The 13,376-nt window shown below is 34.1% G+C and overlaps 2 protein-coding genes across 2 annotated transcripts in view; both read right to left on the reverse strand.

Moving 5' to 3' along the window:
- VWC2L (von Willebrand factor C domain containing 2 like) overlaps window positions 1–3,025 on the reverse strand; it is a 149,003-nt gene extending 145,978 nt beyond the window's left edge. Inside the window, exon 1 of the mRNA XM_024763331.1 lies at window positions 2,636–3,025. Coding sequence (XP_024619099.1) covers window positions 2,636–3,025 — 390 coding nt within the window. The remainder of the gene's footprint in view (window positions 1–2,635) is intronic.
- Window positions 3,026–6,832: 3,807 nt separating this feature from the next.
- The window catches only part of SPAG16 (sperm associated antigen 16), an 843,476-nt gene continuing 836,932 nt past the window's right edge, over window positions 6,833–13,376 (reverse strand). The window contains exon 16 of the mRNA XM_024763282.1: window positions 6,833–7,008. Within this exon, the coding sequence (XP_024619050.1) occupies window positions 6,833–7,008 (176 nt within the window). The remainder of the gene's footprint in view (window positions 7,009–13,376) is intronic.

Here is a 13,376-nt window from a genome sequence, read left to right on the forward strand (position 1 = left end):
AAGCCCAATAAATACTTGTTGGATGAATATATAACATGTAAAAATATCTTGTAATACAACCTTATTAATAACATGCTAAGATTATTATGTGAAAGTTGCTTACAGCTTTAAAGATCAGCTTACAAGAGACAGGAAACTAAATTAGAGAATCAGATGGCTGATATTTACTAAGGCGTACATAGTTCACATAGATAAGTAGAACATTTAAAAAAAGGTGTTGGAATTCTTTCACTTGAGTGACTTTTAAAATCAAGCTTCCGTCATAAAAATGTAGGTGAAGACATGGAGGAATGGAGAATTTAGAGTAAATCCTTGGACATTAGAGTTTAGAAGGAGTGAAACAACCTTTTGTTCAATATCTGTTGTGTACCAGTCATCACAAGACTGCTAACTTCATATAAATTATCTCACAAAATCTTTCCAACATCTCCTCCCATCAGAAGTAATGATCATGATGGCCATTTTGTAGCAAAAGCTACTGTGGCTCCAAAAGTTTAAGGACTCCTTCCAAAATCTTACATCTAAGTGATGAATTTGGGATACGAATCCAGGTCTTTCTGACTCTAGAGCCAAAGTGCTTTGATATAGGCCTTCTTGTTTGCATGTATTTAGAAATAGGTTAAATAACTTGACAATTTTGGACAGGTAACAAACTTTCTTGGTCTCAGTTCTTCATTCTTATTAATGATCTCTAAAGCTCTTAAAACTAAATCCTTGTGAAAAAGTGGCATCTGTTTTCTTTTCTTAAATCACATTGATTTAAGATCAATGATATTGAAAGTCAGGGGAAAAGTTGTGCATATCAACAGATTAAATATTAACTATAGCAGAGACAGATAGTTGGAGTAAAGCAATTACTAACTTGCTATGTCTTTATTATTTGACATGGTAAAATAATTATTACCTTTGAAATAAAATAAAATCTAATAAAAACAGGGAAAACTATAGCATTTTAAGTGGTGAGCTAAGTTAAAAAAAGTCAGTATCTTTTCTTCTTTTATATAATTTGGTAATCAATATGTAATAATCTCACATTTTATCTGGGGTACTTTTTGCTTAGGCTAGGCTATCTTAAAATGTCCTTTTGCATTCTACTCTAGATAAATATGCATGTTAGAGGAGAGTGACATGATTCTAGAACCACGTCTAGAGTCAATCACGTGTTGAGTATTTGCATTTACTTTTGTTAACCTAAGAGTAAAAGTAGCTAATATCAAAATGTGTCCAAGATGTTAAAGACCAGAAAGGCATTAATACATATATGATACTCAACTATTATTTGATGTCAGTAATGGTAATTTTACTAGACTCTCAAGCCTCTTCTCAATATTGTGCAACAAAGTATCATATATGTGAAAAAAAAGTCTAGAATAACACTTATGTGTAAGAAAGTTGAATATGATAATTATCATTAAAATTTCTCTCATGTCCTGAGGAATCTAGTTAAAATAAATGGGTTCCTTGGGTAAATTAGAACTGGTTTGAGCCCATAACTTGGAATAGACCAAATGCCATGAATTGCCAATACACAGGAAGTACTCTGATCATGATCAGTTAAAACCTTTTTCCACGTATTGACTTCTTCCACCATTTGATTCTTGTAAAGAAGGAAGTTGGGTCAGTGCTAATAACTGAACATTTCTTCTCTCAAACATAAACAGTCTCACTGAAAACTAGCTATATCTTCTTTTGCCTACAAGATTCTGAGCACCTTGTCACAGAACTTGGTTAGGTGAAATGAAAATCTTTATATCAAGCCATCAGTATGACAGAAACTCCAAGGCACAAACTGCCATTACATCTGAGGACGTGTTGATATATTAATTTATACCTTAAGGGTTCATACCTGGCTGTAGGAAATGCTAATTAAAACTAGCCATTAGAGAAAAGAGACTCCAAGAAGAGATAAAAGTGAATTCCAAGTTACTTGAAAATATGACACAAGCATAAAAGAAAGACTAAGAAATACCACGGAGGCTGAAAGGCTGAAAAATTAGTCTTTTTTTTTTTTTTTTTTACTACCTTTTACAAGGGACTATGATAAAAATTCAGTTCTCTCTGGGGTCCTGTAAGTAAAAAAAACCAATCTAATGAGCAGAGAATAGAATGGGGACCATGCTCTACAACAAGTAAGTCCAATGTATATTCTTAATATAAAGACCACAGCTCAGAAGTGTGTCTCTGTAGCACTTGCATTTCCATACACTAAATAGATAATTCTAGACTATAATTAAATGGCTCCAACTACAGGCTAATAAGCCACACACACACACACACCCAAAAACTCACAAAATTTAAACACATAAATGGACACATAGCCTTTAAACAAAGTTGTTTCCTTCAGAAAACATATTTTGTTATAACACCAAGGAAATGTTTAAGGGCAAAAATAAAAGATGGCAACATGCTCCAAATACTTCTGAAGGAAAAAGTTATTGTGAAACCCTACAGATACTGATCAACAAACCAATTACCTATTTGTTGACCACACTGGTACTTATGCTAACTGGAGTCATATTCTTGTAAATCAAAGAGAAATTTAAAACTGTGTTTTTCCAACTGTAATTTTAATGTAGCAATCTAAGTATGTGGTGTAAAAAGTTAGTATTCAATAAATAAAAAGGGTAACTCATACCTTAAATTCCTCCAAGATTTTGTAATTTTTCCCATGATATTCACAAGAGTTTTTCACTTCCTTGCACTCAGGACAGCATCCATTGTGTTCCACTTTAGTACATTTTGGGTGAATTTTAGGGCATTCTGGCTGGTCACAAACAGGTCCATCCAGAGCACAGACACATGGACAGTTGGAATGCCCTGGGAAAAATCGTTCTCCCAACTTGTACACAAAGCCGCTGTCATCCACACACCCTTTCCCTCGATAGTCATCAAAAATCAGATTGTCATTACTGGAAGTCTGGTCACCTTCATCAGCAGGATAGTCTTCATGACTGATGGCAGCAGAGGTGACCAATCTGGGGATGACCAACAGAAGTATGCAAGCTTCATGAATATGAAGAGCCATCCCCCTCCTCAAAGGATTCTGGATGTTCTCCTAATATTAGATATACTCAGCTCCTTCCATGAGAATACAAGAGGGGCAGGCTGAAAAATAAATATTTAAAAAGAATAATTTGACATATATAAAGAGAATATAGATTCATTTAAACCCATGCTCTTAACATGTTTATTTGAGATCTATTTGGAAGCTACTAAGACCTCAAATCGACTAAGTTCATGCAACTATCTACACTTTATTATGAAGTTTGGAGGGTTGATCCTTGGCAATATATGCATTAAAATTGTCCTTTATGGACTTACTTTGCCTAGGAATCTTCAGCTTAAATTTACCTTCTGAATTTCAAAGGTCTAGCTTTGTCTAAATTGTAAGAAGTGGTTTTACCGAGACTCAAAAGGGTGATCTTACTAATAGTTACAAATAACTCGAGAATATTTGAATTCACGTTCTCTTTGAATTCACTGATTAATGAGTGACAGAATGTATATATGTTACAATCATCTGAAAGAAAACTCAGGAGATTAGTGAGAAGACATTCTACTTCTAAAAGAAAGGGAAGAAACCAACAGCTGAATGTAAATTATCATTGGATGCAGCTACTACAAAGGTCTTCCTACTTCTTTACGCCCATAATTGGAGAACAATGGTCTCAATATAGGTGACTTGTTTAAGTGAACATGAATCTGGATTTTGAAACATAGTTAAGCAGGAAAATAGCACAACTATTCCACAGTGAATAAAAGAAAGAAAACTTTAAATAATAAAATGCCAGGTATTGAAAAGGATTTGTTAAAAATTTATTTGTACTATTGTCCACACCTTTATTTTACTCAGGAAGTAAGCTCCTAGTGGACAGGAAAGATGTATCTGTAAATTATTTTTACAGCAACCTGACTCTAATATTCATGTAATAAATACTACTTGAATTAATTCAATATAAAATAAATGACATTCACACACTCTTGAAAACATAACTGTTTTTTGACATGCCAAAGATACTTGCATTTAGGCAATTTGCATAAAAATGGCAGTGTAACTGTTTATTGAAGTTTCTTAAAAATAATAGGGTGTTGCCAATTCATAGAAAATATGCCATATTAATTTGGTGTTATTGACTCTTATACACTTCACTTAGTATTAGTGCTTGGTGGGGAGTGTTGGCAGTGGGCTCTTATTTAAATTATCAGAGTGACTAACTCATACAAAGCCTTGGGAAAACTGTGACTTTAGGGAGTAATAGATAAGAAAAGTGTAAAATAGTTCATTTGCCTATTTAAATGGTGCTGGCTTTATGCCAATATTGCTAAAATTGTATACAGGACATTTTCAGATCATTTATAAATGTTATTTGTTGGTTTATTTTCAGATTATAATAGCAATGATAAACCATCGATTTTTAGTCTAACATATGCAGATAATTTTAAATAAGATAAAGATAGCAGTAGAAAACTTCAAGAACTATTATACTTGCATTTTAAGTTAGATATGCAAATTCTAGTAATAATAAAATGGAAGGGAGTATATTCATGACCTCCTTTAAGAGAAAACTGCTCTCTAATATTAGAATTCCTTTTGGGTAGGTAATGATAAAGGAGATGGATTTCTTTTAAAATATGTCAAAAACAGTGAGTCATGACAGAACAAAAAAAAAAGCAAACCTATAATTCTACTTGAGAAGCTGGAAGCTCCCTTTGACAAAGCATTTTTTCCCTTAAATTACTACAGAGCCCACAAACATAATACAAGCTTCTGAAAAAGCATAATTTTCCAATTAAAGCATGCATTTCCCACATATTTAGAAAGTTTATCTTAGAAGAAAAAGGAGCTATTGTGCTTTCTTATAGTTTTCTAGTAGTATCTGTCAATACATGCAAGATAAGCCATATAAAATACACATATCATTCTGTTTCAAAAGGACGTAGAAAATGATCTCTTTGTAAGCTACAGGTAGGCATTAATGTGTCAGGTTAGGGTGAATGTAAACTTAAAGGTAAAAATAGGGATGTAATACCTACTTTATATAAACATTAAGCATGCTTTTATTATATGAAATATATTTTAAAATCTGCATGGAGAAAACAAGGTCTTTTCGGTATAAGAAAGTTATTTTTTTCAAGAGCATTCTTCTTAATTAAGCTACTCTAGTGCCGTTTAATATTTAAGAGAAGAAACATTAGAGAAATCAAAATGTTTATCTGAAGATTTTTAAATAAGTAAGCAAACATTGCTATACTGAGGATCACTTCCCAGCTAAACTTTGCCCCCACCCCATATTGCTACATATGATTTTAAATGACTGCATCTATTTCTTTGAGAAAACAAACATAACTCATGTCATGAGATACACTTACCTAATCACTCTGGAGGTTAAATGGTGGTGGTGGGGGTCATTGACCAATACAAACTAAAAGATCAGGTATGTTTTAGAAAAGCAGTTTCTTTTTAATTATCCAAAGAATACATTTTCAGGCTTGAATTAAAGGCAGTCCATTCTACCTCCCATTTCAAAACACAGTCAAGAAGCAGTCTCCCGCCCTTCCAGAGAGAAACACTGCAGACACACATAAGAAATATGCTTTGGATCTGTCTTCAGAATTCAAAGCAAGAAGCAATGCTGGTCCTATAGCAGTCCAGACCCCAGTAGCAGAATCATGTTGAACTTATTTTTAGCCTTTTCCCAGATCCTTCTATGAAATTTCCCGGCTGATTACGCCTCCTCCACACATGAGTTCACTTACACAGTGTTTGATATGGCAGTAGAGGTGATTTGGCTAGGCTCTGAGGATCAAAATCAGCGACAGCATGCTGTAGCTTAAAACCCACTCCGCTGGCAATACCGTCAGCATCATCCACGATATGTTGCTTGAATCGCCTCTTAAACACCAGAAAATACTAACTGTGGACGTGAAGGAAAGGAGCAACTTTAGCTGGGTTTCTGCATCGCTGAGAGCAGTTTGCAGACTGCTGATTTGGAGCTCATTCTGCCGGCAGCTGGGAATTCCTCAGCACCACGGACAGCGCCAACAACTGGCTGCTGAGCCGAGCTCGGTCGAAATCCGAGCTGCTCCTTTGGACCAGGCTAGAGCGTTCTCTAAGCAGTCGCACTTTATACAGTGGATGCATGCATTGGGAGGGGGAAAGGCATTTTACGTGCAAGATACTTACTTGCATTGAGACTACAATTTTTTTTCTTTTCATTTTTTATTGTAATTATACTTAATGCATTCTCCCATGGGCTTCAGAGATGAAAGTTCTGGAAGAGCCTAGCGTTTAGACTTAAGCCATCTGCAGTCTCTGATTATTATTAACAGATAAAGTGTAATCATTGTTAAAGAATCTGTGAAAATGTATGCTCCCCAATTCTACTTGACCCTTTGCTTACAGAAAGACTTTCCCTGTGCTACATGATTAAACTTCAGGTCTTCCTGCAGTTTAGATTTGATACTTTAAAAAAGTAGCCTGGTTCTCCTGCAGTTTGTTTTGTAACATTCAAAATCAATCTGTAATTCATCTAGTCTGTCATTAGGCGTCATTGTAAAGCTGTTTCTTCCAAACTGCTAGCAAAGATGCTCTGTCTCGAAATTCTTATCAAAAGGAGAAAGAAAAAGACCCAGACGCAAATAAATGAGCAGAAAGTTATTTTTTTTTATTGGTAACAGTAATGAGCACTAAAATATATGTCCAAAGCATGTTTTAAAGCAAATTGTAAATGTCATCTGCTGGCATATTTAACCAGATATTTACTGGTTGGGACTATACAAGGCATTTTCAAGCCTTAAAGGGAATGCCCTCCACAGTGGAATATGCTGACCGTCAAGACCACGTTCGAATGGTGCCGTCGGAGTCTCCAGAAAACAGAGTCTCTCCATCATGAGAAAATACGACCGTGTGAGCCTCACTCTCGTGGCCCATCAATTTGTGGATCTGCCCCGATTTAAGATCCAGTAAATGGATAACCCCATTGCCACTTGCTTGAGCTAAAACTTGACCTGACAGAGAGAAAGAGGGAGGGAGGGAGAAAGAGGGAGAGAGAATGAATATCAAAGTTTTATTTCAAGCAGTCACAGTTTATAAGCAACAGAATATACAGTTTTGTTTCAACTGTAATTCAGATTCATTTTCCATTAGATGTCAGTCATTAAATATCAACTAACTCCTGGCTGTATAGGAAATAATTCCAGTTAAAATTAAGATATGCCAATGATTAGATTATAAAATTTTTAAATGCTCTATCTACTTTGTATGCAGAGGTCATCAAATGCCCTGCTAGGCTCCTTATATTTGGGATTAATAATTGAGAAGATGAGATTGAAAGCAATTAAGCAATGAAGCTTTCTTTTTTCAAGTGGATTATTTCTGAAAAAAAGTATTAAAAAATAGGATTCAAAATGTATTTAAGGCAAAGATATATACATATATACACATACACATATATACATATATACACACAGTGGGTAACTTATAACTTAAATTTGTTTATTATACTTAAATTTGTTTAGTATACTAAATCACTACTTAGAATAATACACATTTATACTTTAAAAATTGTGGTACTCATTAGCGCAACAAATTGTTTTTGGAGTTGAAGTGAAAATAAATACCTCCATATCAAAGATGTCTTAGGTTTTTTACTCTAATTTAAAATTCAGAATTCTGTTAAACTAAAATTTTGTTTCATAAGAGAGCTAAATACTGCACAGAGTATTGTCATAATATTTATACCATATATTTGTGAGTTAATAATTTCCTTAAAGTGAAAAACATATCAGCAATCCCATTCTAACTAATACTTTTTTTTTTTTGCGGTACGTGGGCCTCCTACTGCTGTGGCCTCTCCTGTTACAGATCACAGGCTCTGGACGCGCAGGCTCAGCGGCCATGGCTCACGGGCCCAGCCACTCCGCGGCATGTGGGATCTTCCTGCACTGGGGCACGAACCCGTGTCCACTGCATCGGCAGGTGGACTCTCAACCACTGCGCCACCAGGGAAGCCCAATACTTTTTATTAAAGAAGTCCAGCAGCAAACTGTCAGGGAATTTGGAGGTAAGTAAAAACAACAGAATATGTCTACGTAAGTATGTGGGTTAAATAAATGACTTTAGTACTGTCACTGGGATTATCTAATCATACTTAGAAGGCATATAATATTATCATTCCAGTAATGCCATTTAAAATTCATTAAACTCTTTCGACACGTTAGATACTGGATTTAGTACCTAACATATATATTGGTAATTCCATATAATCCTTACAATATCTAATGATAAAGAAAATAATATTAACTCCATTATATAGGTGAAGAAAGAGAGTCCTGGAAAGGCTAAGTAACTTGCTTAAGATGACACCCTAGATACGGAGGGAGCTAGCATTTAATCACAAGCACTTTGAATCCAGAGCCTGGGGTTTTAGTCATTTTTTCCACATCCAGTACAGCATTTTTATCAGTGATGCCTTCTTGACAGATGTTAAGTAGGTGATATATTGTTAAAATAGAATTTTTCCGTTCCATAATAAAAATTCAATAATAATATTGCCATAAAAGTCACAGTCAAATATTTAATCAAGAATTATAACCCAAATTGACACGAATATCTCTAAAACAGAGAAAAGTTATAAAAGTAAAGTTAATCATGATAAAGATGGCCTATTTGCAAACCTTTATATCTACTGAGCTTCTTCATTTAGAACAAAGCCTGACACAGCAAAGATCCTTAGGATGGATTAGAGTGTCCAAAGCAGCAGATGTGAATATTTATTATAAAGCCCCTTCTACTAAGTCTTTGCCGACAGAGGCATTACATATGGCTTACACTTCTAGCCATACATTGTAGGCAATTGTTGTTTGTGACTTTCCTAAGAATCAAATAACTTTTTTCTTGTATTCTTCACACAACAACTAGGAAGGTGGTAAATATCATTTTCTATTTTTGAAAACAAAACCAAACAGAATCAAAGCCTGTAAAGAAAAAGGAAAGAATTTAGCTTTTAAACCATTATCTTTTGTTGGAGTCAAATCTGTAAAAATTTTAATTGGAAGTATTTATGAAAGTCCTCGGTAATTCCTGAAAGCTTGTTCAATAAAATAGAGAAGATGATAATATTGGAATTTAATGATAGGATTATATAATTCAGCAGCACCGTGCCTCAGGTATCTAAAAAATGTGTCTTTGTTAGAACAGATTTGAGTCAGCAAGTTTATGGTGAGGTTTTCAGGTTTACTTGAACTCATTTTCAAAAGGCTGTAAGATTGTGTGTGTATATATATACATAAAATCATGTTCATCTCTAAATATTGGATTATTACATGGCATATAATGTCTGACTCCAAAATTAGTTTTACTGGGATCTGAGATGCTAAACTCTTTCTAGATTAGAAGATTTTCAAAATTACTTACCAGGATGTGTCAATTACTACATTAGTATCTGTTGGTGTGAGAGACAGAGAGGTGGCACTCTCAAAAGAAAAAATCACAGTATGACTATTGGTGACATCTCTACAAAGCAGAGTATTTAGAGACATGTGCATAGTTATCTTTCTATATATCCTGATGATTGCCAATAAAAAGTAAACTACAATATGAATCATTTGTCATACCAATGTCACAGTCTTAATGACAAATTTCGGAAGAATAGACGATGTACCTACATCAAACTTGGTCAATGGAATTAAAATATGGTAGACATGAAATTTTAAATAGTACTATGAGGATTTATGAAAACTTGTACCAACAATGTTCATGTTAAAGTGAATAAGCCTCTTTCAAAATAGAAATATAATTTATTTTTTATTTCACATTTTAAAATTTTATAACATTTTAATAAAATATTTAACCATTATAACATTTTAATAAAATTTTGTCTCCTAACATGCAACTCCTGAATAGATTATTCAAAATATCATTTAGCACGGTATTTTAAGAATAATTATACTAAATTATAAATGCACATATTCCACAAATACCACATGGATTTAAAGTATATTATTAAAAAACATAGAATAATATAGTTTGCTAACACTGATTTAAAAATAAAATAGCCAAATTTGTTCATAAAGGTATTTAAAAAATATAAATATCTCAACATGTATTAAGCAAAAAAGAAGCAAGTCATTTTTTTTTTTTTTTTTTTGGGGTACGCGGGCCTCTCACTGTTGTGGCCTCTCCCGTTGCGGAGCACAGGCTCCGGACACACAGGCTCAGCGGCCATGGTTCACGGGCCCAGCCACTCCGCGGCATGTGGGATCTTCCCGGACTGGGGCACGAACCCGTGTCCCCTGCGTCGGCAGGCGGACTCTCAACCACTGCGCCACCAGGGGAGCCCGAAGCAAGTCATTTTTTACATAACATCTAAGTTATCAGGATTCCCAAACTTTTACAGAATGGGAAGAAAGTAGGCAGTCTGGGGAGAAGATTGATATAATTTTATAACTGCTATTCTTTTATATAAATCAGTAAATATCAACAATGAGTGATTATGCCTGTCTTGATCCACACATCTCTGAAAAACTTAATACTTGTTTTAATCCATCAAGACTTCAGAATAATTTCTTGTTGGTTAAATCAGTATCAGTATCTTGTTTGCTGACCAATGAGTTTGAATGAGGATAACATGTATTACTACCCATTTTACTCTTGAATTAATTTGCTAACTTCTTTTGGCTAAAGAAGATAAGCACTAAATTTCACCTTCACTCAAAGTTATTGCTCTGCTATTGGATGAGCGAACAAACCTTTAAAAATTAGTGTTTCCCTCAAATTTTAGTTCTAAATTAACTTATAATTTACTTAACATGATAGAGCTTCTTTATACTCTGTTTTAAAAAGTAATTTTTTGAAAAATGTAGGTTTAATAATATCTTCAGCAAAGCAGTCTCAATTGGATTTAGTATAAAACTTGAATGTTTGAATCTCTTGAAGTTTGTAAAATGAATTAACCCATGGAGATTGAGTGGTAACATTTTATCTGGGTATATGTAATCACTTTGGATGAACCAACAAAAACTGGAAACTCATTGCATGCTAACAAACTGCAAATAAAATATTGGCACTTTTTCAAACTAAAGATTTTAAAATTAATTTTAGATACTTACATGTGTGAAAATTCAATTTGAGAGTATACACCTAAAATACCCAGGAGTTACCTGAATCTTTTAACACTTACCTCCTAACCTAGACAAATTCTTAAGTTTAGGAATTCTGCATATTACTGAAATATTTTTGACACTAACTATGAAACTTGACATAATCAGTAATGAGTACATGCTTGTTGCAGGAGGAGTTGTGGTACGATATAAGTAGTAGTATAAAATTGGTTTTTTTTGAAAAGAAAGGATATGAGTTTCTTTGTCTTTCAGATCTGCTAGAATGAGTTCACAGTAGCCATCGTTTATTGAGCATCTAGAGCTCCACTGGTTACCTCACATGTTCTGCACTCGATCCTAACAGGTAGATATTCTCCCTTTTTAGCTAATGAAGAAAGAGACTCAGAGAAGGTCAAGCTGGGATTTGAATTGAAATATTTTTATTCAAAAAGTCTTGCTTCTTTTACTGGCTTTAAAATTTCTTTCATAAATTACAACTCAGATAAGTGTGACACTTGGGGCTTCTCTTTGAGTGCCACCGAATTTCCAAAGTAAATAGGCTCAAATTTAATGCTCATATTAACACTAAAGAATTATGGGATTGATTTTATGACTTTGTGAAACTCTGAAACTAAAACATCCATGGGCTTCACATATCAATTTTTTTAATTTAATTTTTATTTTATATTGGAGTATAGCTGATTTACAATGTTGTATTGTTTCAGATGTACAGCTAAGTGATTTAATTATGCATATACATATAGCCATTCTTTTTCAGATTATTTTCCTATATAGGTTATTACAGAATACTGAGTAAACTTCCCGGTGCTATATAGTAGGTCCTTGTTGATTATCTGTTTTATATATAGTAGTGTGTAATGTTAATCCCAAACTCCTAATTTATCCCTCCCCCACCTTCCCCCCCCTTTGTTAACAACCATGTTTGTTTTCAAAGTCTGTGAGTCTGTTTGTTTTGTGAGGAAGTTCATTTGTATCATTTTCTTCTTTAGATTCCATATATAAGTGATATCATACGATATTTGGCTTTCTCTGTCTGACTTCACTTAGTATGATAATCTCTAGGTCCATCCATGTTGCTGCAAATGGCATTATTTCATTTTTTTATGGCTGAGTAATGTTCCATTGTATATATGTACCACATCTTCATTATCCATTCCTCTGTTGATGGACATTTAGGTTGCTTCTATGTCTTGGCTATTGTAAATAGTGCTGCAATGAACATTGGGGTACATGTATCTTTTAGAATGATGGTTTTTCTCTGGATATATGCCCAGGAGTGGGACTGCTGGATTATACGGTAGTTCTTAGATTTTTAAGGAACCTCCATACTGCTCTCCATAGTGGTTGTACCAATTTACATTCCCACCAAAAGTGTAGGAGGGTTGCCTTTTCTCCATACCCTCTCCAACATTTATATTTGTAGGCTTTTTGATGATGGACATCCTGACTGGTGTGAGGTGATACCTCATTGTCGTTTTGATTTGCATTTCTAATAATTAGTGATGTTGAGCATCTTTTCATGTGCTTTTTGGCCATCTGTATGCTTCTTTGGAGAACTGTCTATTTAGATCTTTTGCCCATTTTTTTGATACTGAGCTGCATGAGCTGTCTGTACATTTTGGAGATTAATCCCTTGTTGGTCATTTTGTTTGCAAATATCGATATTTTTTCTCACATTTTGTGGGTTGTTTTTTCACTTTGTTTAGTTTCCTTTGCTGTGCAAAAGCTTTTACACTTGATCAGGTTCCATTGGTTTATTTTTATTTTCATTACTCTAAGAGCTTTATAGTATCAGGTCTTTAATCCATTTTGAGTTTATTTTTGTGTATGGTGTTAGAGAATATTCTAATTTCATTCTTTTACATGTAGCTATCCAGTTTTCCCATCACCACTTATCGAAAAGACTCTTTTCTCCATTGTATATTCTTGCCTCCTTTGTCATAGATTACGTGGCCATAGGTGTGTGGTTTTATCTCTGGGCTTTCTATCCTGTTCCATTGAGTTATATTTTTGTTTTTGTGCCAGTACCATACTGTCTTGATTACTGTAGCTTTGTAGTATAGTCTGAAGTCAGGGTATTTGATTCCTCCAGCTCCGTTTTCCTTTCTGAAGATTGCTTTAGCTATTTGGGGTCTTTTGTGTTTCCATACAAACTGTAAATTTTGTTGTTCTAATTCTGTGAAAAATGCCATTAGTAATTTGATAGGGATTGCATTGAATCTGTAGTTTGCTTTGGGCAGTATGGTCATTCTGAA

The sequence above is a fragment of the Neophocaena asiaeorientalis genome, unplaced genomic scaffold (assembly GCF_003031525.2).
Source record: "Neophocaena asiaeorientalis asiaeorientalis breed wild unplaced genomic scaffold, Neophocaena_asiaeorientalis_V1.1 scaffold86, whole genome shotgun sequence".
Taxonomy (NCBI): Eukaryota; Metazoa; Chordata; class Mammalia; order Artiodactyla; family Phocoenidae; genus Neophocaena; species Neophocaena asiaeorientalis.